The 26,159-nt window shown below is 37.5% G+C and overlaps 1 protein-coding gene across 3 annotated transcripts in view; it reads left to right on the top strand.

The window, feature by feature from the left end:
* Positions 1–26,159, top strand: part of CSMD3 (CUB and Sushi multiple domains 3) — a 684,352-nt gene that overhangs the window by 370,599 nt on the left and 287,594 nt on the right. For all 3 annotated transcript variants that reach the window (XM_074577705.1, XM_074577704.1, XM_074577703.1), the window contains 3 exons: positions 6,914–7,096; positions 8,223–8,549; positions 16,991–17,185. In XM_074577705.1, the coding sequence (XP_074433806.1) occupies positions 6,914–7,096; positions 8,223–8,549; positions 16,991–17,185 (705 nt within the window). The remainder of the gene's footprint in view (positions 1–6,913; positions 7,097–8,222; positions 8,550–16,990; positions 17,186–26,159) is intronic.

The following is a 26,159-nucleotide window of genomic DNA, read 5'->3' as shown; positions in this document are numbered from 1 at the left end:
CCTGAAATTGGTCCATAACAGTTTGTCTGCTATGTATCTTTAAGATTCTTTTTCTTGATTATGTATATTGTGAAGACATATGTCATAGTTTACCAATTGCTTGTATTGTTTATCATCCCAGTTGACACTAAAAAATATCTGTTCTTGATTCATAAGTTATTAATTTTTATTTTCTTCTTGCTGCGTTTTGAGTGCTTTTTCTCCTTATGATTTAGGTTCTAATGTTCAAGGTAAAATAGATGATTATACTGTTGCTGGTTCCTTGCATTGCAAGCAAAAGTTGTACAAATGCGTAATGGTATCTTTTCCTATCTCTTTAATAAGCAAGACCTGCAGTGGGAACAATGTCATGACAATTTCACAACCAAATTAGATGTGCAATGTATACAGTAATGTGTATTTAAATTGTACATACCCTCATGTTTCATAGTGGGATTATGTAGATTTTTTCCCCATTATCCTGCAAAATGCCAGTGTGTCAATATATGTTGGTGAATGTTTGTACCTTTTGACATAGCAAATTCAAATATCAAACAGCCAGCTTCATTCTTTTTAAATTACATACTGAAAGCCCGTTTCTTTTCACATACTAGTATTTAGTTAATCTGGTATGCTTTGTTGCAAAGAATAGCATGTAATGAATTCAAATGCAATTTTACTAATGACAAAAGAAAATCTAATTGTCTGCCGTACCTCTATTGATATGCTCACTGAAACAAAAAATGGGCATTATTCTAAAATGCTGTTAAAGTAAAAAGTGATTGATCTTTGCCTGGTATTTCCGTGAATTACTATTGATTCTGAATCTCTGCTGAAGTGATGGCAAGTCTTCAGGATTGTAATTTTCCAGTGTTCAGCACTGCACTCTTTCCTTTCAAAATTGTTTTCCCTTGTAAGAATCACATTCATGTCCTTCATTTTCCCTTGAGTTACAGGAGAAAAAAGATCAACAAGTTACCTCTTCAATCCCTAACTCCAGTGCCACTGTGTCAAAATGCATTTGTGTAGTAAGTGACCATCTATTTTCCCCAAGGCTCATTTAGTCACCTGCAGAATCTGCCCGTCCTTCACGAAGACAGAGGATAAGAGAAAAAGAACATTCCTGTCTTGGTATCCCTATGCTGGTAGCTACCGTAGCTTTGGGCTTTCCCTTCAGTGCATCAGTAATTGGAAATCTACAGAAACCTTCAGTGAGATACACAAAATAACAAAAGGATAATTTAAAACAAAACGAGATACTTACCTTAATTTTCTTTCTGTTTTTCTTTTATTTTTCCCATAATTTGATGTGTTTTCTAGGTATTTCTTGTTAGAATATATGTTGGCAATTGTAAGCTCCATTCAGTGCACTGTGACCACAATCATCACTTATGTATGACCAGGTTTCCAAAATAATGAGAAAACTAAATAGTCTCAAAATGATTCTTTAAAAAAAGTTAGATTTGTGACATCACCCAAAATCATTCATCCTTTTATTGTTAATGTCCTTTTATGTTAAAATTATTTCTGAAAACAAAACCGGATTTGCTGGTTTTTTTCCTTCTCAAAAGCCTTAAACATTAAAAGATCATGCCTAATTCATTATTAACACATTTAACAAACTGTATTTATGCTTAGAGGTGCTTCTCTTTTTTTTGACTACAAAGAAAGAAAGGACTATCTAATGGAAATAATATTAGCTTAAGTGTTTTTTTTTTTCTTAGGCACAAATAGCATACTTGCCTTTTGATCACAGACTCATAAGTCGGTTGTAGTGACCACAGGAAAAGAAAAATACATCCTAACCATCTCTTATTGTAGCCAACATGAACTGCAAATCTTGAAAAGTGGAATATATCATAAAAGAGAACATAAATCAAAATGTAAAAATAAAAAGTAACCAAAATATTAAAAAAATAAAATGCACTAAACAATAAGATTACTTTTGACTTTTGAGGTACTCATGTGTGATAAACTTCTTCCTAATGCTTGCGCTTTGCAATATCCTGTGGAAATAGTGTTTCCACTAAAATATACTCTATAACAACTTCTGCTGTGAATTGCAACTTTGTTATACATGTGCATTATATGAAAGAATGTATTATAGTTGGTGACATTTTTAGTCAAACTAAAACAGAGCAGTGGACCCTTATGTGCAGCTCTGTTGGTAGGAATTCTAGCTATGTTCCCGGATGGTAGCCCATAATACCTTTTATTTCTCTTCACTATTTGGTGACTCATACTGAAGTTTCCAATTTTGTATAGTTTTTCAAAAATTTTAATTATGGCATCACTATTTGAGCTGTTTGAAAACATACTGTTTCTTCTACTAATCTTAAACAATCATAAAATAATTTCTATTTATCATAAATTAATTATTTACAATGAAGGACTAGTGCAAGTTTATCAAGAAATGAGACTTTGTCAGGCTCTGAACCTAACTACTTAGGCGTTGTTGAAACAAATATGCAATGCAGGGAAGCTGAAACAAGAGTGGTAGAGCTAGCAGTAAAAAATGTGAATATGAATATCATTTGCCCCCCTAGCAATTTCAAACAAAGATGAAATAGTGATCTTCCCTAAAACTGTGTTATTTAAAATGTGATTATCTGAAAAAAGCCCAGTAAGCAGTCAGGGTTTTTTTTGTTTTTCTTGTCTGTTTTAAAGGAAGTTTGTTGATATTCTTTAAACAAATCTAAAAGCTATTTGCACATCAGTCAAAAAAAAAAAAAAAAAAACCCAAAAAAACCCCAAAACAAAACAACCCACCAAAAACCAAAAACCGGAAAACATTTCTGTGTCTAAGGAGAACTAAGTTATGACAAAAATATTCTGTTTCAAATTCAGAAATGAACTGATGCTAACATGAAATTTACAGAGTATGAAAGTGGTGTAAGCGAGGCATGCAGGAAAGATTAGAGTAATGAAGGAAAGATTTGCTATAAATGCAAATGAACATGAATGGGGTTTAGGAATGGTTTATTTAATTTAAAACTGTCATTCAAATAACATCTTGTTCAACTTAATTCCATTTATGAAAGCAAATTAAATATAAGACTGGATGTAATCTCTTAGATACAGCAATCACACAGCATAAAGGTTTGGGTTTTTTTCCAACTAACTCCTGTAAATAATTATACTCTGCCTAACAATTTTTTGAATTCAGAATCACTTTCTTTAAGACTTTCTAATAGGGACGTTTGATAGAAGACAAGATGAGCAAGCTCATTTTATCAGCTTTGCTCAGCTATATATCTTTTTAAATGTGACAAAAAGCATGGAAACTCTTGCTATTTAGGATAAAATAATAATTAGAGAAAGCCATTGTCCCACCAGCTACATCAGAATTGTAGCCCCCATAAAGAATAAATATAAGTAGGCTTGAAGTCATTTACTGTCTAGCATATATTCTATGAGAAAACTACAATAAGTTACTTGATGTAATGACTTGTTGGAGAACTAGTTTATAGAATACATTTGTTTTCCCAAATGAAATGTGAAGCGAATTAGGCACTTAGAATATTACTAATTTACCAGAATAGCCTAGGGAAACTTTTTATTTCTTGAGCAGTAGTAGTTCTGTAGCGAGTAGTTTTGTAGGTTTGACATTAACAGTCTCATCAACGTTGAAGATAGGAGGAGTGAGTTTGTGTTCTCTTTGGGATATCTTACGTTGTTTCTTCAGGACAGCTTTAACTTTTATTGGAGGTCTGTGTTCTGGGGGTTGTTTGAACCTGGTTTATATCTTTTTTAAAATTACAAATTATATTCTTTTTTTCCTAGAACTGTTTGAACAAATAAATACAAATAACACAAATAAAGCAGTAAGAAATGTCGGTGTTTGTTTTGCTTTTTGTTGGATGGTTTTGTTTTGTTAGTTTTGATTTTCTTTAATCAAATGGAATAATAAAGCCTTTCAAATCTCTATGAAGACTTTTTTTAAATAATCTTCAACTCTTTCATTTCCTTGTTGAAATTGAATGTTCTTTATTTGCTTTTTGTTACATTTAAATTGTATGCAGAGCATTAATAGCTAAAAGCTTTGCGAAATGAGGTGTATGCTGTTGAAAATATGACCCTAGAAAAATTGAGTTAATACAAAACATTTGCTATTTGTTTGTTTTTTTCCTTATAGTCAAACTTCCTAATGTGGAAACATGAAAAAAGTGGCAGCAAGACCTTTAAAGAGAATTTTTCAAACTATCTTTTAGGGATATCTGTTGCTATTATTAATAGACGTGATAAATTAATTTTATTTTAAGATTTCTGTCCTTTTTATAGTTACGATAAAAGATGAAAGAAGGTTGTAATAGCTGGGATAGACAGGGAAAAAAGTATTTTGTATTAAATTTACATTACGTATGTACCATATTTCCTGTATTTGTAAATGATGAATGCATTCCTGAGTTTCATATCTTAAGCACAGCATTTTCTTCAAAAGTTTCTAAGACATAACTGACTGTATCCAAGGGTGCTAGGAGAGCTGGTGAATCTCCTTGCAAGGCCACTTTCTATCATCTTTGACAGTTTGTTGAGATCAGAAGAGATACCCAAAGACTGGAAAAAAGTTGCATGATCTTCAACAAAAGCCAAAACCTTGACCTGTGCAACTGCAGGCTGACCTTTATTTCAGTTCCTGGGGAAATTACGGATCAAGTCTTCTTGAAAGCCGTTTCCTGGCACGTGAAGAAGCTGATTGGGAACAGCTAGCATGAATCTATCAAGGGTAAAGCACACCTGACCAAGCTGATTGGTCTTTTATAATAAATCACTGGATCGCTGGACAAGGGGAGAGCAGTGAGCGTTGCCTACTTCAGCCTTATCAAGGCTTCTCTCTCTGTCCATTCATCCAGAGTTGGACATATGAATATCATCTCCTGACTTGGATGCAAGAATATCATAGGAGATAACCAGATGGGTGAAAAAAAGAAAAGAAAAGAAAAAATACCAAAAAACCAAACCAACCAAACCACAAAAACCACCCCTGTAAGAGACAGGTTGGATGATAGGACAGAGGATAGTGGCTAATGGATCATACTGTACCAGAGGCCAGAAGCAAGAAGAGTACCACAGGAGTCTACTCTTGGATATTCTATTTTGTCATTGACTGTGAAGAGGCTATGAAGTGCACTCTTATCAGGTTTACAGATGACATTAAATTGGAAGAAACAGTCAAATATGCTCAAGAACAGTGCTGCTATCCAGAGGGACCCATACAGGCCAGAGGAATGGGCCTACAGGAGCTCTGTGAAGTACAACAAGGGCAAGTGCTAAGTCCTATACCTGGGAATTTATAACTCCTGCACACAGTAGAGGCTGGGGAGTGGTTTTCCAGAAAAGGCATTGGTGCCCTGGAGGACAGCAAACTGAGTGTAAACCAGCACCATGCCTTGGCAGCGGAGAAGGTTAAAAGAATCCTGAGATGGATTAACACGAGCACAGAATGATGGAAGTGATTATTCTCCTATACTTGGATCTTCTTAGACTCTATCTGCAATAGTCCATCCAGTTTTGAGGGACTGACTAATTGAAGTGAGTTCAGTGGAGGGCTGTCAAGGCAATCAAGGGCTCAAGCATTTGCCCTTTAAGAAGAGCCTGAGGGAGCTGGGCTTTTTCAGCTTGTAAAAATAGAGTCTAATATCAGCCTGCCAGTAGATTTGAGGAGGTTACTGAGAAGACAGGGGCATGGAGGATGAGGGAACAATTGGCATAAGTCAGAACAAGAGAAGTTCAGAATAGATATAAGAAAAAATTTTTTCCCATGCAGGCAGCCAAGCAGTGGAATAGGTTGCCCAGACCAGTCTGCATCCTAGGAGGTTTTCAAGAGCCAACTGGATAAAGCCCTGAGCAACATGGTCTGACCTTATAGATGAACCTGCTTTGAGCAGGAACCTGTCCTAGAGACCTCCAGAGGTCCCTTCCGGGGGACCCCAGGGAGTGGATCAGGAAAGCCAAGACACAGCTGGAACTGAACTTGACTAGGGACATGAAAAATAACAAGAAGTGTTTCTTTAGGTACATAGGACAACAAAAGAAAATGAAAGAAACTGCACCCTCCCTGATGAGCAAAACAGGAGATCTGACTACAACCGACATGGAGAAAGATTAGGTACTCAACAACGCTTTTGCCTCAGTTGTCACTAGCCCAGCTCACAGAACCCAAAGGCAGAGACTGGTAGAATGAAGCACTATGAGCTTGTGAAATGCATATGGGTGAGAAATGCTTTTTAGAAGATCCCTCCATGCTCATATCTACTAGTGAAAGTTCAGGAAAATATGTAATCTGAGAGAATATCATAGCTGTAACAATTGCAGAAATGAGAGAGAATCATTCAGATACCTTGCAGTCGAGCCTACTGAGGTAAAATGCTATTTGAGTATAGAGAAGTTATTTTTGCTTGTGTCTCCATAATATGCGTACATATAAATATGTATATATGTGTGTATATAATAACATATAGCCTCCTTTTGACTTTGGGCAATTCTTTTTGTGTCGGTACTCCCTTTTCTTTGCATTGTCATTAGTTAATCAATTTAAACTGTATTGGAAAATGGACAGTGTTTACAGAGTGGGATGCTGGTCTCTGTTGCTAGTTTTAAGCACTCAAGTACTACAAGTGAATTTTTACTTAATACCATTACTGCCTACAATTTTACAAAATAAAGTAGGAATAATTTTCTTCATATTCTTTTAAATGTCAAGTGTTCTATTAATACAAAGAGCTCTGATTTTTCTAAGAACCTTCCTCAAAAATTCCTCCTTAAGAAACTGGAGTATAGAATCAGACTCACTGGTGCATTTCAGCAACTGTTGTTATGTAGATGATTTTCATTTGCCTATAATAATGTATAGTTATTTTCTAGATTTGAGCATATATGCTTGGGGAGTTTATTTTATTTTTTCTAGAAATAAATTCAGTATTTATTTCAACAGAAATTGAAAAGGAAAGCTGTGGGGATCCTGGAACACCGTTGTATGGTATCAGAGAAGGGGATGGATTTTCTAATCGTGATGTTTTAAGGTTTGAGTGTCAGTTTGGATTTGAATTAATTGGAGAGAGATCTATCATTTGCCAAGAAAACAACCAGTGGTCTGCAAACATACCAATCTGTATTTGTATGTACCAAATATCTTTTTCTTATTATTTTTAATGCATAACATTATGATAAGTTTTTCATTATATATAGTAATTTGTGTGATTACAGAGTTAGCACAACACAGTTAATTCTGCTGACAGGATGATTTTTCTTTTGTTCAGTGGTGGGTTTACCTAATGATTATGCCCAAGACAGGTTCTAGAACTGCTAAAATATTTTTTTTTCTTTTACTAGCAACTATTAAAGCAGTTGTCTTTATGTGATTATATAATATTTTATTATTAGCTTTTTTTGTAGGATTCTGTAGATTTTATATGTATGATACAGTTTTTATAGCTACTCTAAATCAATGTATTTCCTTAGATTAGAAGTTGCTGAATTGTAATCAAGGGTTTAAATTATTTATTTATTTACATTTTTTGCCCATGTATTATATATGAATATCTTTTAGCACTTATGATTATAGACATTTATAACTCTCTTCCAGTTACATTATACAGCATAAGTAAAACCAATGTTGTGATAAGCACTTGTAGCGACACCTTTCTTAACATTTCCACTAAAATAGTACAGATCAAATATATTCAAAGTGCAATCAGTTGCTTTCATCCCTGCAGCTCAATTTAATAGGGCTTAACTGAAATGGTATAACATAAAATATTATTCTGATAACAACAAAACTACTCTGTTTTCTCTTTGAGGCTAGTTAATTTCTTGTGCTGCTTCTGGGTGAACAACAAATGATAAGGGCACTATTGACTTTCTGCCTCTTTAATGTGCTCAGTGAGAGGTCTGCTCATCTAAACAGCTCCCTAAAGGAGAAAATAAGTGGTGCCAAGTGATTAAGGATTGTTGAACATGGGTAAATTGTAAGGACTGCTGTGGGCTTCCAATGCAACAAGGATGCTCTTTATTACCTGGGGACTCTGCTTGGGAGGTAGTTTTATTGAGGGGAAGGGAACACAAAGATTAAAAAAAAATAAATAGAATCTTCTTTCTGGTTTCACAGTTCATAACAAATACTGAATTATTCACTTCAGGTAATCAGCAAGTTTAAGGATCTCTTACAAAAACTTAGCAATAAAATAGATCATTATTGAAATGTTTTATTTGGTTAGCTAATTTTTTTCTCTTTTTTTTGGCAGTTCCTTGCCTTTCCAATTTCACTGCACCAATGGGAACAGTTCTTTCACCTGATTATCCAGAGGGATATGGGAATAATTTAAACTGTATCTGGACAATAATTTCAGACCCTGGGAGCCGAATCCATCTCTCTTTTAATGACTTTGACTTGGAATCTCAGTTTGACTTCCTTGCAGTCAAAGACGGTGACTCTCCAGATTCCCCCATAATAGGAACATTTACTGGTGCTGAAGTTCCTTCCCATCTTACCAGTAATGGTCATATTTTGCGTCTGGAATTTCAAGCTGACCATTCAATGTCAGGACGTGGATTTAACATCACTTATAACAGTGAGTAACAGTATTGTTTTATGTATGCATGTGTTTTGTTTTCAACATAGAGTTTAGGAGATGTGTATGTCAAAACACATATGGTATGGTTATGGTAATACACCTTCAAACAAATCCTGTATAGCTACAGATACCTAATTTAGGTGTTTAGATTTTCTTTCAAATACAGTGAAAATATGTATATTTATAGCATTAGAGATCATTGTGATGGGAGTGTTTAGAAGACTGACAAATCAGGCCAGGTTCAAATTGTGAAACGGAAGTTTACTAAATTTGTTAACAGCACACTTTGTGCTGCTGGTTAAATCCTACATAGTGTTAATCATTAAGCATCATTACATATACAAAACAGTTACTCTGGGACACTCATATGCTAGTTTAGTCGTGAATGTGCGTAATATCCGAGAGCTGATGGCTGCAGTCAGTGCTAGCTCCTAGTCACCAGGGTTAACAGGGGCAGCTGTGGGATAACTTTGATAAGAGAAGTCAAACCGCAGTAGGCTTTTCTTCTTTTTCTCTGTTTTACCTTCCCCATGGCTGATGATTTTAAGCTCTTTTTCCCCACTTCCAAAAAAAAGACTCCTCCTGGTTCTACTTACCTTGTTCTTTCTAGTTTTGCCAGTCATCCTTGTGTATTCAGGAGGATGTCTGGCCTATTTACAAACCCTTGTGCTTATCTTGTCTTTTGTTTAGCAATTTTTTTCTACTTCGATGCCTTCTCTGTGCAACAACACCTGTCTGTCTTTACCCTTTTCGTTATCAAATTGCTCACATATTTATGTAAAATGCTTGTATGCTGTACCTGGCTACACCACAGCAATGTTAAAAATACTACTTACATACTGTTGTTAGTTACTCTGGTTTGGTATGGTTGTATATAGGTAAGGCTTCTTTCTGTGTATATTTGGCTTCTGTCCTGAGCGCTCTGAATTGTACCTACTTTGTAGCTTTTGGAAGGGAAACCAGCATTTTCTGTCACCTTTTGTATTTAGTTTATCTATTACACAGAAAAAGAAAGTTTCCCATTAAAATAGAGTTCTGTGTATTTCACTTGCTTCCTGTCTGAAGAAGGTGAAAAGGATGAAACTAACTAAAAACATAAATAGCTCCACATTCACTGGAGCTATAGTGTAGTGGCACTACACTACTAAATGGCACTACATTTACTGACAGCATAATAATTGAAGATGACATTAAATATCTTTTCCAGTACTGAATACCATTAGCACTCATTCATCTTACTTTTTGCTGGCAAAATTGTTGCATTTCTTCTGAAGGACATATGAAGAACTGCCTATGTTGTATTGCTGTTTAAATTATCAATAGCCGCCTGGTCTAGTGGAAGGTTTCCCTGCCAATGGCAGGGGGGTTGGAACTAGATGATCTTTAAGGTACTTTCCAACCCGAACCATTCTGTGATTCTATGGTTCTATGATTTGGCATTTATCCCACACCAAAGTCCAGGCACGATATACTCCCAGTTAGGGCAGACACGATGATGCAATATAGAAGACCACAGCATGAGTAAACTGCAAAATATTGCATGAGGCTTTCCTGGGAGCATATGCAAAATTAAAAATTAAATTTTGCCACCCAAGCAGTGAAGTAAGAAGGACTAGATTTAAACAAGTTGTTCTGTTTGGGGAGTTGGAAGGAAATTGGAAGGAGAGGAAATGCCTGAATTATCAGGCTTGCTACTGTGTGTAGAGGAAGGTAGGGATAACAGCGTGGCTGTTGAGGGGATCATCATATCCTCCAACCAGAGCCGCCCCACCTCACACATTTGGATTTTTTTTATTATTTTTTTTTCTGGCAGTGAAGCAGCAGCATAATTTTTCATGCCAACAGGGGAACAAAATACACAAAAGATGACAGACATTTTGATATTCCTAAAAGTTTGATGTCATGAGTAGCTGGTCTTATTCCTGTCTTATTCCTGAACACCTAAGAGTGTGATAATTCCAAAGGTTTACCTGGAATATAAGTGAATCTTCAACTGCATGATTTGAAGGAGAGCTGTTTATCCGTATCTCCTCTTCCCAGAAGAATGTGCTACATGCTTGGCAGCATGAAAAAAACAGACCTTATTGTTGAAGATGTTTTACGCTGAATAAAGCAAAAAGGATCCATTAAACCAAAGAGGAAATGAGATTGAGTGAGCTTGGTAATTGAGAGACCCAGACTCCGAGGAATTTTTTTTTCCAAGGAATGTTAATAATTAATATTATTTTCATAGTATTGCAAGGACTAAATTCCCCTGTGGCCCTCTGCTTTTCTTACATCGTAATTCAGCTCTCCATCTGTTTTGGTGGTTTCTTTTCTCTCTCTTTTGTTTTGTTTGGATTTAGGTTGTCAATCTTTCAGAGAATTATTTCTTAAGACCTACCTTGAACATTGCTGTTTTAATAGGAAAGAGATAAGCTGACACCAGATTACTGTGTAAAGATTCTTTTTCTGATATTGGCATATATTTCAGCTCCCAGCCCTCTATCGTAGCTGCTTCATCCCCAGGTCATTTCTGACAAAGGTAGAATGTAAGCATAAGTGGTGTCTTCTTATTGGTTTCTATAGCTACCAGCCATTGTTGCAAACAAAACTTTGAGCTGTAGCTAGGTATCTTAGTACGCTAACTAAATATTGGAAAGTCTGGGGTTATTCAGTACTGTTGAAATATAAAACCAGTTATAATGAAAATGAGATATTGAATCTATGTTTCTTAACAGAAGTTGTAACATTTGCTCTATGTTTTCTTCTTTTTCATGTCCTTTTGACATTTGTAAGAGTTCTCCTTCTTTCTTTAAGGTTTCACTGTGGTGTGCTTAATGGTGTCAAGCCTAAATCTAGTGATGAGAAAAAATAAAATAATCATAGAATCATAGAATCTTCATGGTTGGAAAGGACCCTTAAGATCATCGAGTCCAACCAAACAACCTACAATCTCTGCCACTAGAGCATGCCCTGAAGTACCACATCTAGACGTTTCTTAAACACCTCTAGGGATGGTGACTCAACCACCTCCCTGGGCAGGCTGTTCCAGTGCCTGACCACTCTTTCAATAAAGTAATTCTTCCTAATATCTAATCTAAACCTCCCCTGCCGCAGCTTCAGACCATTTCCTCCGGTCCTGCCATTATTCACCTGGGAGAAGAGGCCAACACCCACCTCTCTACAGCCTCCTTTCAGGTAGTTGTAGAGGGCAATGAAGTCTCCCCTCAGCCTCCTCTTTTCCAAGCTAAACATGCCCAGCTCCCTCAGCCTCTCCTCATATGACCTCAACTCCAGACCCCTCACCAGCCTGCTAGCTCTCCTCTGGACATGCTCCAGCACTTCCATGTCCCTCTTGTACAGAGGGGCCCAGAACTGAACACAGCACTCTAGGTGAGGCCTCACCAGTGCCGAGTACAGAGGCACGATCACTTCCCTGCTCCTGCTGGCCATGCTATTCCTGATACAAGCCAGAATGCTGTTGGCCTTCTTGGCCACCTGGGCACCCTGCTGGCTCATGTTAAGCTGACCGTCCACCAGCACCCCCAGGTCCTTTTCTGGTGGGCAGAAATACGTTGGAGAGTCTAAGGCAGTCTTCTTGGTTAAAAATTAGGCCTGTGTATTTTCAAGTAATCTCATTTTGCAGAACTAGAACTAAATATAGATTACTTAAAGTAGGATTTACAGTAAAAATTAAAGATACAGATGATTAGCATGGAATAATCCTTATATTCAGTTTTTATTTGGAAATATAATTCACCAAACACTGTCATGACTTCAGGTTTAATATTTCAGTTCCATATAAATACACTAATCAGAATAAATTCTTGTCCTTTAAAAAATTTGCAGACTTCCTTGGGCATGTGGTAGTCTGATTATGATATCTTTCCATTATCAGTCACTTCAAGTATGCACTTTTAGTACCAAATGGTCCAATTTTAATTTTTATAAGGAAGTTAGAATGAAATATTGACTTTTACCATTTGTATAATGAAACCCACTCACTCTGAAAATAATTGTTTCAAAGAAGTGTCTTCTATATTCGAGCCTTTTAACACATTTATATTTTTATTTCTTTTTATGGGTGTGTTCATACTAGAATGGAGGTGTGCATGTGTTTGTTAAACTCTGTAGTTAAATCTACTTAAAAAAGAAAAAATGACTCCAGAAAAATGTATTTAATCTTTATTCAATAAAGACAGCTGCAATCTGATAAAATACGGAAGTAATTTTGCCACAGTAAATAGTTTAAGGCCAAGAGAGAGGATGGCAAGGAATTAATAACATTTTTTCTCTGTCTTGGCATTCATAAACCCAAAGTTAATTAAAAATATCCATTTTCTGCTTACACTCCTGCTTATATGTTTCAAAGCTATCAGTCTATTTTTGCCCCCTTCAAGAGTAGAAGCAGAACATCACAGAAAAGGTACAACATGATAAATCTTTTCTAAAAAGAATGTAGGCTACTAATGTAAATAACTTCATTAACATTTTTTACATATAGGATGGAGAAGAATAAAACTGAGTTACTAGTCCATAAGCTGATTTTTAAATAGTGTTCCTCAGAAAATACTTTTTCCATATTTATTTTTATTATGGCAACATATGTGGTCTCAGATAATTATTCTCATTCCAGTAGAAGTAACCATAAATTCAGCTTCTATTGGAAGTAAACGAAAATTAGATTCCAAATGTCTTATCATTGAGTTACTTCAGTAAGTCTGACAAAGATTTCTAATGAGTAAAATTTTGGGAAAAGCCCACAGAAATCATAGAATCATAGAACCATAGGGTGGTTTAGGTTGGAAGGGACCTTAAAGATCACCTAGTTCCAATAACCAAAGGAACAGGAACTCAAAAAGCTTTGATTTTCAGCTTGGTCAGATCCTTGTATTGGTTTACTTATATCTGGCTATGCACTACTGTTGATTCAAAAGGGGGAATGAGGCAGGAGAGTTCTATACTGGGTACAGCAGAACAGAGGAACATAGCAACATGAAATTACATTGATTTAAGTTGCTGTAGAACTGCATACTTACACCTGGCTCATTGCTTCCAGTTTATAAACCAAACCCGCGCGCCCTTAATAAAATTTCTGGTCTCTCTGAAGGTATTTATAAACTCAGTCATCCATCAGTCTTCCCCCTAATAAGTTTTGTGCATTGAACTCCTCAACTCAAGGGAAAGTCTGAGCCTTTTATCATATTTGTTACTCCTTTATGAATGCTTCACACTTTATCTACAGCTTTGTTCAAATATGGAGATCAGATCTAGGCACCTACCTAGCAGGTATTCCGGAAGCCAGAGTCATTCCAACCTCCCTTTGGGCTGAGGTGGATGAGTTTTTTGAGGTGGATAGCACCTTCCAGATTGTTTGATTTGTGCTAGTTGGTGGACTGCGTTGAGCTGTTGCTCACTGATCGGGGTGTAGGAGGTGCTGGACAAATATTTTTGTATAAGTTTAGATTTGCTGTTTCTACAAGTTTTGCACGTTTTCTTCTTGCTGTTTTCATTGCAGCTGTTTAATTGTGCTTTATCTAGCAAAAGTTACAACCCTTTGAACTACATAGCAACATGTTGAAGGTCAAACTGTGGACCTCTGACATCAGCCTAATTACTTGAGTGATTTCAGCTCAGTAGGCCAAGGCAGTGAAAATCCCAGATTCTGCTTTTATATCCAAAGACTGCTTTAGTCTATTTTATTGCTGTGATAGGGTATGTCCATCATGGCACTCCCTCCTGCTAGGCTTTTCCAGTCTCAGTACTTCCCAAGACAGAATTCTTCAAACTGTTATGTACTAGACAGGAGTTTATATGTGATGGTACTGAATAGCCTACTAGTTGTTTGCATAACTTTTAGTAACCTTTCACAATTGTTTTTTGTGAACTATCTCTTTATTATTTGATATTCTCCTCAATTCTGGTTCTTCTTTCATATTTTCCACTGAAATGGTAACATTTACTCCAAAGCCATTGCTAGGCTTATCGGCTAAAACTCTTTGTAGGGCAATCTACCTAAACAATTTATTGCACCAGTGGACCACTCCTTTCTGTCCCTATTTCCAAGGACCTCTCATAGCAGACCAAATGACTTATGGTTAGGTTCATTCCTGCCTTCCTGTCTATTGAGATCTCTGCAGTTCCTCCCCTTCACATTTTTGGATGCAAAATGCAGGTTTTTACATCCTTCTGAGTTAATACCAGAACTGAACGTACTTCAGCATCACCTTGTGCTATGATTATGCTGCCTGGCTTTTTTCCAGATACTACTTAAAATACCAGTACAATGATGATAGTTGATGAGTATAAATGCCAGGAAAACTGGATTTCCTCTTCACATGTAATATTTCATAAAGAACTTTTCCATGGCTTCTTGATTTATTGATGATAATATTAATATTACGGATATACCCCTGTGTTCTTTTTCTTTTCAATTTAAGGCTTTGGCTATATATTATGTATATAATATTACACCTCCACCGTGAAAATTTTCAGAAGTATAGGCAGACTGAGTTTTATTCATCAAGTGATGTAACTGCAGCCAGGCTAAGCTAGGAGTGACTGCTGTTGTTGGGAAGGGTTGTCTTGCATTCTCCATCAAACCATCCTATACAGTACAATCGCTTCCATAGGAGCAGCAGTAGCCACAACTCTCAGTTCCTGAGCTGAAATCATAGAATAGAAGAGAATCATAGAATGTGTTGGGTTGGGAGGGACCTTTAAAGGTCATCTAGTCCAACCCCCCTGCAGTAAGCAGGGACATCTTCAACTAGGTCAGGTTGCTCACAGCCTCATCAAGCCTGGCCCTGAATGTCTCCAGGGATGGGGCCCCCACCACCTCTCTGGGCAACCTGTTCCAGTGTTTCATCACCCTCATTGTAAAGAACTTCATCCTAATATCTAATCTAAACCTACCCTGCTCTAGTTTAAAACCATTGCCCCTCATTCTATCGCTACATGCCCTTGCAAACAGCCCCTCCCCAGCTTTCTTGTAGGCCCCCTTCAGGTATTGTGAGCAATGTAGAGCAATGAACTGATTTTGCAGCCTTAATAAACTGGTGTCAATCTTTATCTACATTTACAGATAGCAATGTTGAAAATCTATCTCTGTGTTATCTGAAGTTAGTAAGAAAAATAGACAATCAATGCCCTCACTAAAAGTGATGACTCTGCATAAAGTATTGAAAAAATTTTTGTAACACCTATGAAATAGTGTGGGATTGTGACATTTTTAAATGCCATCCTCAAATGGTAGGCAACCATTCAATGCAAGCACTATTTTCATTCCCAAAATATGTAGTATTTCCTAATTCAAAATGTCAATAAATGAATGTTTTCTCTTGTCTGTTATTATGATTCTAAATACTTCTGTAATGCAACATCTGAGAAATCTTTCTGCTGAGTTAATGAAATATTACTTCTTTAAAGATTTTTTAAAGATAGGGGAGCTTGGATATATTTTGTCTAGCAGACGCCTTAGTAAAACTGCAGAAAAAAACCTGAATATTATCTTTTTAGGACATAGTCCTTTCTGATGTCTCCATATGTAGGCATATTTATGAAGAAATAATTTACAGTCATCACATGTGAGGAAGGTGGATATTGTGCTTGTGATGTTTGTTCTCACTGAAAAATCAACATTTTTTAAAATCGAAGATTTATGTATGGTATTTTTAATAAATAAGACATTAAAACATATTAACTAATTAATGAATGTCTTTTAATGATATTACAGTAAATATGACTTTGATCGCTTCTGGTAGTAAAATGAGCTTGTTTGTCCTCCCAGTGTGAGGTGTATTCTGTAGTAAAAGACATGGACTATCTTTGTTACACTATCTAGAAATAAGTAGGGAAATTACAATTTTTTAATTTGCCCATAGATAAATCTCAAATTTTGGAAGGATTTGTACATGCTAGGAATTTCTTTGACCTTAAATATAACAATAGGGTTAAAGTTCCAGGTTTTCTTTCTTTCACCAACATCACCCCTTCTATAGCTGTGCACTGGCTCTCAGTACAGGAAACAAAATAGATTATGGCAATACTGGGTACACTGAGGTCAGTAAGGATGTAATGGTGAATTGAAAATACAAAACATGACTGAAGTTATTATACCATAGATGCTTGCCCTTCCTGTCTGATGGATGTTTCTGGCCCATTGTAACTTTGGATAGGATGGGCTGTTGGAAAGGAGAACTCAGCCATCACTGACATTTGCCACTGATCTGCCACTGCCTAGCTGTCCAAACTAAGCTTCTTGCTGGTATAGCTTTTTTTTAAGCCTTTTTCTGTACTACTGTACATTCTGCTGTTGGTCAAGCTTTTGTTTCTTTTTGTTTCCTAATATAAATAGTTTGTTCTTACTAGCAGAATAAAATCCTCAAAATGACATCTTACTTGCCAGAGTTATCACTCTATTCCCCCCCCCTCCCCTTTTTTTTTGTTTTGAAAAGCATTTGGACATAATGAGTGCCCTGATCCTGGAGTGCCAATCAACGCTCGGCGTTTTGGTGACAACTTTCAGCTGGGGAGCTCAATTTCTGTTATATGCGAGGAAGGATTTATTAAAACACAAGGAACCGAAACAATTACTTGCATGCTAATGGATGGAAAAGTAATGTGGAGTGGACCTATTCCTAAGTGTGGAGGTATGTATAATATTTATTTCTGATTCAGGAGAACCTGATGTAATGTCTTTTAAGTTGTCACCAAATGAAGTTCAGATTTTTTTGCAAATGAATAGCACTAAGCTCCTGTAAAACCTAGTCTTTAATAAAAGAGTCTACTGAGGCATGAGCTTTTACTATAAAAAAGTCTGCAGGAGTGAATTTTTCTCATAACTGTTATAAGGACAGAAGAAAAACATGAAATAAAATTGTCATAAACATCAGTGATGCAAGCACTGCTATATAACCTCTGTAATAATGAAGGCTCATCTAAGAAACTTATTAGGACTGGAATGGGAATAGTTTATACTGTTCATACTTTCAGATAGCTGTCATTTGGCACTGGTGGAACTACAATTTCCCAAAGACATTTTATGCTTGAAAGGATGATTCCTGCCTTTTTTTCCCCCCTTTTCTTTTTAAATCATGTATTTTTTCAATTTGGGAAACTGTTTAAAGCAATGAGCTTCAGTGATAGAAATACACCGATAATATTCATCTCTGTGTTTTTGAATTCCAGTCCGATCAGTATCATGATTGATCTTGTTAATACCTAGGAGAAAGAAATAGCAGGGAAGAAGAAAATAAGAAAATTATGCTGTTTTCACTGAACCTTATTTTAGTACAATGAAGGTTTCTGTTCTTCAATATTTAAATCTTGTGTTCAACTTTTCTCTCAATGTTCTTAAGCAGTCAAGAAGTCTGGGTTTGTTGGGGTTTTTGGGGGTTTTTTTTGTTTGTTTGATTGTTTTGTTATGTTTTTGTTTGGCTTGGTTTGGTTTGATTTTTTTGTTTGTGTTTGTTTTTAAAATTATTTTCACTCAGCTTCGTATAGGTTTTCTTCAAAATACAGCTGTTGACTTCCTACTTCAGACAGATGAACAAGTTAAAATCGTTTGAGTGCTCAGTGACGTTCGCTGCTACAATATTAGATTAGAATAAAGATGTTGATCTCTTTTTAGGTTTTCGGCTATGGTGTTATTTGGCTAGTTTGAGCGGTTTTATTTCTTCTGTCCACAGTGACACCTCGGCTGGGAAAGATTCTCTTAGCAATTGATCTTCCTGTGCATAGAAATTAAATACCTCCATAGACTACAACCTCTAAAACACAGTGTTATGCATACTTCCTTGGACTTGTTTATGCTAATAGATATAAAAATACAACCTTTGCTTCACTAATTGTCTGTATGTTAAGATTTCTTAACCTAAAGGCAAAAAAAATGAATTCACTTGCTTGTAATGATTTTTTTAAAAAATATATGATTTAATCAATAATGATATAACCTGAAGTGATCACAATATTGTTGAGTTTGGGATACTGACGAAGCATGCTGAAGGTGAGTACAAAGACAAAGGTTTTAGATTTTAGAAAAACAAACTTCAGCTCACTCAGAGCTCATCTGGGAGGGATTCTGTGGGAAGCTTCCATGGAGGATAAATAAGATAGTGAGTGCTGGGAATTTTTCAAGAATGCTCTCCTGGAAGCACAGAAACAGTTCATCCCTTTTAAAGGTAAGAGAAGTAGGCAGAGAAAGAGACCCCCCTGGCTTACTTGTGAGCTTCTGAGTCTTCTCAAAACTGAAAGAGAAGCATACCAGAAATGGAAAAGCAGACGAATACTTGTTGAGAACTACAAGGGCATTGCCAGGGTGTGCAGAGATGCAGTTAGAAAAGCAAAAGCTCGTCTTGAATTGAAACTGGTCAGACATGTCAAAAACTACAAGAAAGGGTTCTTCAGGTACATAAACAACAAGGAGAAACAGAAGGAAAATGTTGGCCTGCTGTTAAACAGGAGAGGTAAATTAGTCACTGACAGTGCTGAAAAGGCAGAGGTTCACAATACTTTCTTCACCTCGTCTTTACCAGCACTGTTGGGCGCCAAGCCTTGCGAACAACAGTCCAGGTTGATGCAAACACAAACCCGCCATCAGTGAAGGAAGAGTTACTATGCAAACTATTACAGGAGCTTGACCCCTACAAATTGATGTGGCCTGACGCTATCCACCCAAGGGATAGACAGTTAAGAGAAATGGCTGATGTTGTTTTGGGGCCGCTCTCCATAATCTTTGAGAAGCCATGGAGATCGGGGGACGTCCCAGAAGACTGGAAAAAGGCTAATGACACCCCCATCTACAAGAAGAGGCACATCAGTCTTATTTCATTCCTTGGGAAAGTTATGGAATTAATCTTCCTGGGGGCTGTCACAAGTCAAATGAAGGACGTGACTGGGAAAAGCCAGCACAGATTCACCAAGGGCAAATCATGCTTGACAAACCTGTTCACCTTCTATGACAAAGTAACCTGCTTGGTTGATGTGGGGTGAGTGATGGACATTGTCTACCTGTATTTCTCAAAGACATGGCTCCCCACAGCCTCCTGCTCAAGAAACTGATGTGTTATGATCCAGTCAAGTGATCTGTGCAGTGGGTGAGGAACTGTCTGACAGGCCGCACCCAGAGGGTGGTGGTAAATAGCTCCTTTTCAAACTGGCAACCTGTCACAAGTGGGGTCCCCCAAGGATCGATATTGGGCCCAACACTGTTTAATACCTTCATAAGTGATCTGGATGATGGAATCAAGTGTACCCTGATGAAGTTTTCTGATGACACCAAACTGAGTGGGGAAGGGGACACTTTGGAAGGGAGAATCACCCTACAGGAAGACCTGGATAGGCTGGAAGAGTGGGCTAACAAGAACCTTATGAACTTCAACAAGGACAAAGGTGAAGTCTTGCACCTGGGAAAACATAATCCAGGAGTGCAGCACAGGCTGGGATCTACCTGGCTGGGGAGCAGCTCCATGGAAATGGACGTGGGGGTCCTGGTGGACAACAAGCTCAATATGAATGAACAGTGTGCTGCAGTGGCAAAGAAAGCCAATAGGGTGCTGGGTTGCATCAACAAAGGCATCACCAGCAGAGACAAAGAAGTCATTATCCCACTCTACTCAGTGCTGGTCAGGCCACACCTGGAAATGAAAAGTTCAGTTTTGGTCCCCGCTATACAAAAAAGATCTGGACAGGCTGGAGAGAGTCCAGAGAAGAAGGGCCACCAAGATGATCAACGGACTGGGAAGTCTACCATCTGAGAAAAGGCCGAGAGAATTGGGTTTGTTCAGCCTTAAGAAAAGAAGGCTTAGGGGAGACCTTATCACCATGTTCCAGTATTTAAAGGATGCCTACAAAGAAGACGGAGCCTCCCTGTTTACAAGGATTCACATGGAAAAAATGAGGGATAATGGGTAGAAGTTAATCCTGGGGAGATTCCGATTGGACTCCAGAGGAAAATATTTCACAATGAGAACACTCAGCCATCAAAATAATCTCCTGAGGGAAGTGGTGGATTCCCCATCATTAGACACTTTTAAGATTCAACTGGACAAGGTGCTGGGCCATCTTCTCTAGACTGTGCTTTTGCCAAGAAAGGTTGGACCAGATGATCCTTGAGGTCCCTTCTAACCTGGTATTCTATAACTCTATGATTCTGTGATGACATAATGCACATGCTTTATTATAAGGTTCATGGAGCTGAATAATGTTGCTAATAAAATATAAGGTTGCATTTTCAATGTTACTTAAAAACTTAAATTAATGGAGATATTTTAAAATGTCTGTCTATGCACAGGATAATCTGATCCATAGGTGGTCTGAGACTCTAAATGGAACATATATTGGAATCCTAGATGTTGGGACACTAGTATTTTTGAATTAGATGTATTTATCAACTGTAGAATTAGATAGAATTTTAAAATTTAAGATAAATTTTGAAGACAAATGAACATATTTTTAAGCTAATAATACAATTTGGTCTGTTGGGACTTTCAGAATTTTTATTGACTGTTTACACATTTGCCTGTAACACAAAGTTATTTCATATAAGGTGAAGTTTGCTTGCCCTACACAGGCCTCATAATTTCATTGTCATATACATCAAGTCAAAGGCAGGAACTCCACATACTGACTAGAAGACACTGAATGTGACTGCTGTGCAGTTTTCCTTCCACTGCAGAAACATCAGCTATTGGAATATATAGGAGAGAATCACTTAATAATAGATGTGCAGATGGATAGGATCACCATACTCATTTTTCAGGACAGTCATGATCAGCCTTTGCTGCGGCTTTCTCCCAGCCCTTCCCATGGCCCAGGATCCCATTTCAGCTGAGCCTGGGGCTGTTCTTCCCTCCCCCAGCAATGCCACAAGAGTACTGGTCTCCAGCCCTATTTTCTGCTGATTCCAGCTTGCTCATTGGACTTCCTATGTTGACCTCAGACCTAACCCATCAAATTACATCCATCTGATGGTCACTTGACTGTCATCAGACCCTTTTCCTGTCACCAATCTAGTCCTGTTCACCTTGCTCAGGTAGACTTGGATGATGTTCTGTCTGTGAAGGCACTAAGTCTGCATGTGTGTGTGTGTGTGATCGTCCTTGGCTCCTGGCTTCTCTTCTCTAGTGGAGCAGCCCTGCTTTTGCTGTTCCCTGATGCTTTTGAATTTGGGATTCCTGTCCTTGTGACTTTCATCCTTCCTCTGTGAGGGCTACAAGGAGGATTTTCCATAATCTCTTGTAATATTAAACTGTTGTACCTGTGCTGCAGCTCTCGGTCTTCCTGCATAACTCCTGTAATGCTTAATATCCTGCTGTCCTGTAGCATGGGTCATAAGCTCTTTAAAAAAGGGTAAAAAACTATGAATCTACAAGATGTTCAGCGATTGCTTTGTCATCCTCTAAGCTTTCTTCATATTCACATATGGAAATTTCCTGCTGCAACCCCTGCACCTTATTATACAAAGAAATAAATAGAAATGACTTTGTGAGAGTTCTTGGATCAGGCTAAGATTGGCTTTCTGTATTTGGCGTAGACATGTGTTTGACAAAGAGATTCTGGTTGATGACAACTTCTAGTTATGTTGTATTTCTAGTGTTTTGTTTTTAACACACTGACAATGGGTATGAATCTGCCAGGTAACCATCAAATAGAACTGGAAGAAAGAACAGGGGCTGAAAATCAATGTAAAAAAGGTCAGGGAAACAATTCTTTGGCAAGATGACCAGAGAGTTTTATTTTCTAAAAAACAAGGCTTTTTAAGATAGGTCCAGTCACCCAGCTATTCTGAAGGGAAGGACTCCTGGGTCTAGGAAATCAGCATGTGATGGTGAAAGTCAAATAAAAAACTCTATTGAATCTTGCACTGCAGGCATCAGGAAGGACCATAATCAGAGGAAGGGTAAGAAAGATTTTCTTTCACAAAAAAAAAACAACGAACCAGCCAACCAAACAAAAAAAAGGCCAAAAACCCCCAAATCGAAACACTCTATTAATGTTAGATCCCAAATACAAAGAGAAATTACTCTGAATTTAGGCAAAGGGCATTATTTTTAATGTAATATTTATAGGAGTATTTTTTTAAGAGGGTTACTTTTTTGTATTCCAAAGATAATATTTAACAATTTCATGTAAATTTTGTGAGAAAATGGAGCTTTATATGAGTTTAACAATACTGTATTCCAACTATGGTAGTATACTATGGTCAGAATGAGGCCATCTGGTATTCATATTCTTGTTAATATATTTTGTAGTTTATAGGCTCCATATGTATTTTGAATATGTATAAGTAGTTGTATACAATAATTTGTAGGGATGACAAATGCTGGAGGGTTAACCTTCTGGTTGGTGAGGTGAATGTGAGTGTAAATACCTTATTGTTTGACTGGTACCGTTTGCTGAAGGTAGTGTCAAAAAGGGACTTTAAGGTAAAAGGTGAGAAACACTGTTTTAAAACCGTCAATGAGGAAAAAAAAAATTAAGTCTGCATATTTAGAAATGTTTGCAACATACTGTATTCTGAACTTTATATATCTTTTAGAAACCCTTTTTTTCCTACACAGTAGGAGAAAGACGGACTATTATGTCCTAAAAAATACAAAATACCTCTGTACAACAGTTCATCATTTTAATATAGGAGCTTGGTAATGTCCTGAGAAAAATGAAGATTGGACAAATGATCATAATAATTCATGATCTTCAATTTGAAGTTGTGTCAAAGTGAGCAAAATTAATCTATTTTTGTAATAGAGAGGTGCAGAATAACGTAGGCAGTGGTAGGTACTGTGCTGCTTTGTCAAAATGAGCGACCAAAATGCTTTGCAGACTGTATTAGGTGAAAAAAAATACAGAAATTTAAGAAATAGACATGTCTTTGGGGGAAAATGCTGTATATTTCACACTATTTAGTAGAGACACTTGCCTGTCAAAAGTACAGTAAGACCTTCCGAACTTTGTGATCTACAGTTTAGCTCATTTATTTTCATTGTGTAACCTCGTATGCACAATATCCACTGGAACAGTGGCATTATGAAACTTTATGGTGCAGCTTTGTCTTCCTGTGAAGTAAGATGCTTCTGACGTCTGTCTAAATGGATACTTACATGATACTAGCCATCAAAAAACTTGAGTGTTTTCTGATAATTAAATACATATGTAATTATATTGGTGGTGGGGCAGAGTTTGCCACTCAGCAAGTTTGCCACAACAGCAAAAGGTGAGGAATGGCTGATACGCCAGAGGCTTGTGCTGCCATCCAGAGGGACCTCAACAGGCTAGAGAAATAGGCTAATAGGAATCTCATGAAGTATAACAAGGGGAAGTGCAAAGTCGTGTACCTGGGGAGGAACAAGGCGTGCACCGATATATGCTGGAGGCCACCCAGCTGTAAAGCAGCTTTGCAGATAAGGCCCCAGGGGTCCTGGTGGACACCAAGGTAAATATGTGTCCTTGCAACAAAGAATGCTAATGGTGTCCTGGGATGCATAAAGTAAAGTATTGCCAGCAGGTTGAGGGAGGTGGTCTTTCCCACCTACCCTGAGTACTGGTGAGGCCACACCTGGAGTTTCTGTCCAGTCTTGGGCTCCTCAGTACACAAGAGACACGGACATACAAGACAGCGTCCAATGAAGGGACAAAAAATGGTTAAAGGATTGGAGCATCTCTCTTATAAGGAAAGGCTGAGAGCGGGGGCTGTTTAGCCTGTAGAAGAGAAGGCTCAGGGGGAGATCTTATCAATGTATATTAATACCTGAAGGGAGGGTGCAAAGAGGACAAAGCCAGAGCCAGAGTCTTTTCAGTGGTGTCCAGTGACAGGACCAAAGGCAATGGGAACAAACTGAAACAGCAGGTTCCATCTGAACATGAGGAAATGCTTTTTTACTGTGAGGGTAATCAAGCACTGGCATAGGTTGCCCAGGGAGGTTGTGGAGTCTCCTTCCTTGGAGGTATTCAAAAGCTGTGTGATCATGGTCCAGATCATGTGCTCATTTAGATAAATACATAAATGAAACAATACTGGAGCAGAATCCTATCCTTTTTTTTCTTTTGCCCTTTTTTTTTTCTTCCAGTAAAAAAAGTCCCTGAGCAATTAATTATGAAATCAGTTTAAGGCTATCCCTTGTCTTCACTGGAAACTGGATCAAGTCTGTATTAAATCTACACGCCGTAGTAATTTACACAACTCCATCTTTGCAGCAGTAATGTTATGTCATCATAGAATGGTTTGGTCTGGAAAGGACCTTTAAAGATCATGTAGTCCAACCCCCCTGTCATGGGCAGGGACATCTTTCACTAAATCAGGTTCCTCAGAGCCCTGTCCAACACGGCATTGAACACTTCCAGTGATGGGGTATCCACAACTTCTCTAGGCAACCTGTTCCAATGTCTCACCACCCTCGTAAAAAATATCTTTCTTATATCTAATGTAAATCTACGCCCTTTCTGTTTAAAACTGTTATCCCTTGTCCTGTCACTACAGACCTTGATGAAAAGTCTCCTCTGCCTTTCCTGTAAGCCCCCTTTAAATATTGAAAGGCCGTAATAAGGCATCCCTGGAGCTTGCTTTTCTCCAGGCTGAACATCCTCAACTCTCTCAGCCTTCCTTTGTAGGAGAGGTGTTCCATCCCTCTGATCATTTTTGTGTCCCTCCTAACCTGCTCCAACAGGTCCATGTCCTTCTTGTGCTGGGGACCCCATAGGTGGATGCAGTACTCCAGGTGGGCTCTCACAAGAGCAGAGCAGAGGGGAAAAATCACCTCCCTTGAACTGCTGGCCACACTTCTTTTTTTGCAGCCCGGGATAAGATTGTTTTTCTGGGCTGCAAGCACACATTGCCAGCTCATGCCCAATTTTTTATCTGCCAATATCCCCAAGTCCTTCTCTGCAGGACTGCTTTCAATCCATTCATCTCTCATCATCTTCAGAAGGTCTCCTGACAGATCTCATTTGCTTTGAAAGTGAATATTGAAGCGTTTTGGTAATAGGCCAAAAGTTTTTTTTGCTTGTGTTCAAAAATAAATGATAAGTAAGCGTTGCATTCAGGTAGTTACAAAATCCATACCTACAGTATATAACTCACTTTCAGTGCTTTATTAAAATGTTTTATTCAACAATAAAAGAAAATAAGTAAAAATAAAAAAAATATTTGTATACATATAGATGCCTATGATGTAAATAAATATGTGTATGTGTTTAATGAGCCTGGCAAAGAAACAAAGCAAGTTCATCCTTCACTCTACAAGATGAAATTCAAGGGAAAATTTCCAGCTTGATTATGTTGGTTGTGTATGAACTTTGAGGCTTGGTGAAATCCAGGACAATTTTGTGAATTTGTTTAGAAAAGTGTCATAAAAGTAAAATTAAGAGATAGATTAAAAAAAAACAAAACAAAACAAAACAAAACAAACAACAAACAAAAAACCATACAAACCAACCCTGTAAGATTTTCCTTTAGAAAATGTGTTTAGTCCCTGAGGGTTCAGATCCTGAGAAGCACACCAAATCTAATGTGGGCTGGATCAAATTCTTAATTAGCAATTAAGCAAAGAAGCTCATGATAACAATAACTCTGACATGCATTGATAGTTCTATAAGCTCATGTATTTACACCAATATTCATCAGAACCA

The sequence above is a fragment of the Larus michahellis genome, chromosome 2 (assembly GCF_964199755.1).
Source record: "Larus michahellis chromosome 2, bLarMic1.1, whole genome shotgun sequence".
NCBI lineage: Eukaryota > Metazoa > Chordata > Aves > Charadriiformes > Laridae > Larus > Larus michahellis.
Note: the sequence above shows the minus strand (reverse complement) of the source record. Positions and strands in the feature narration are given on the sequence as shown.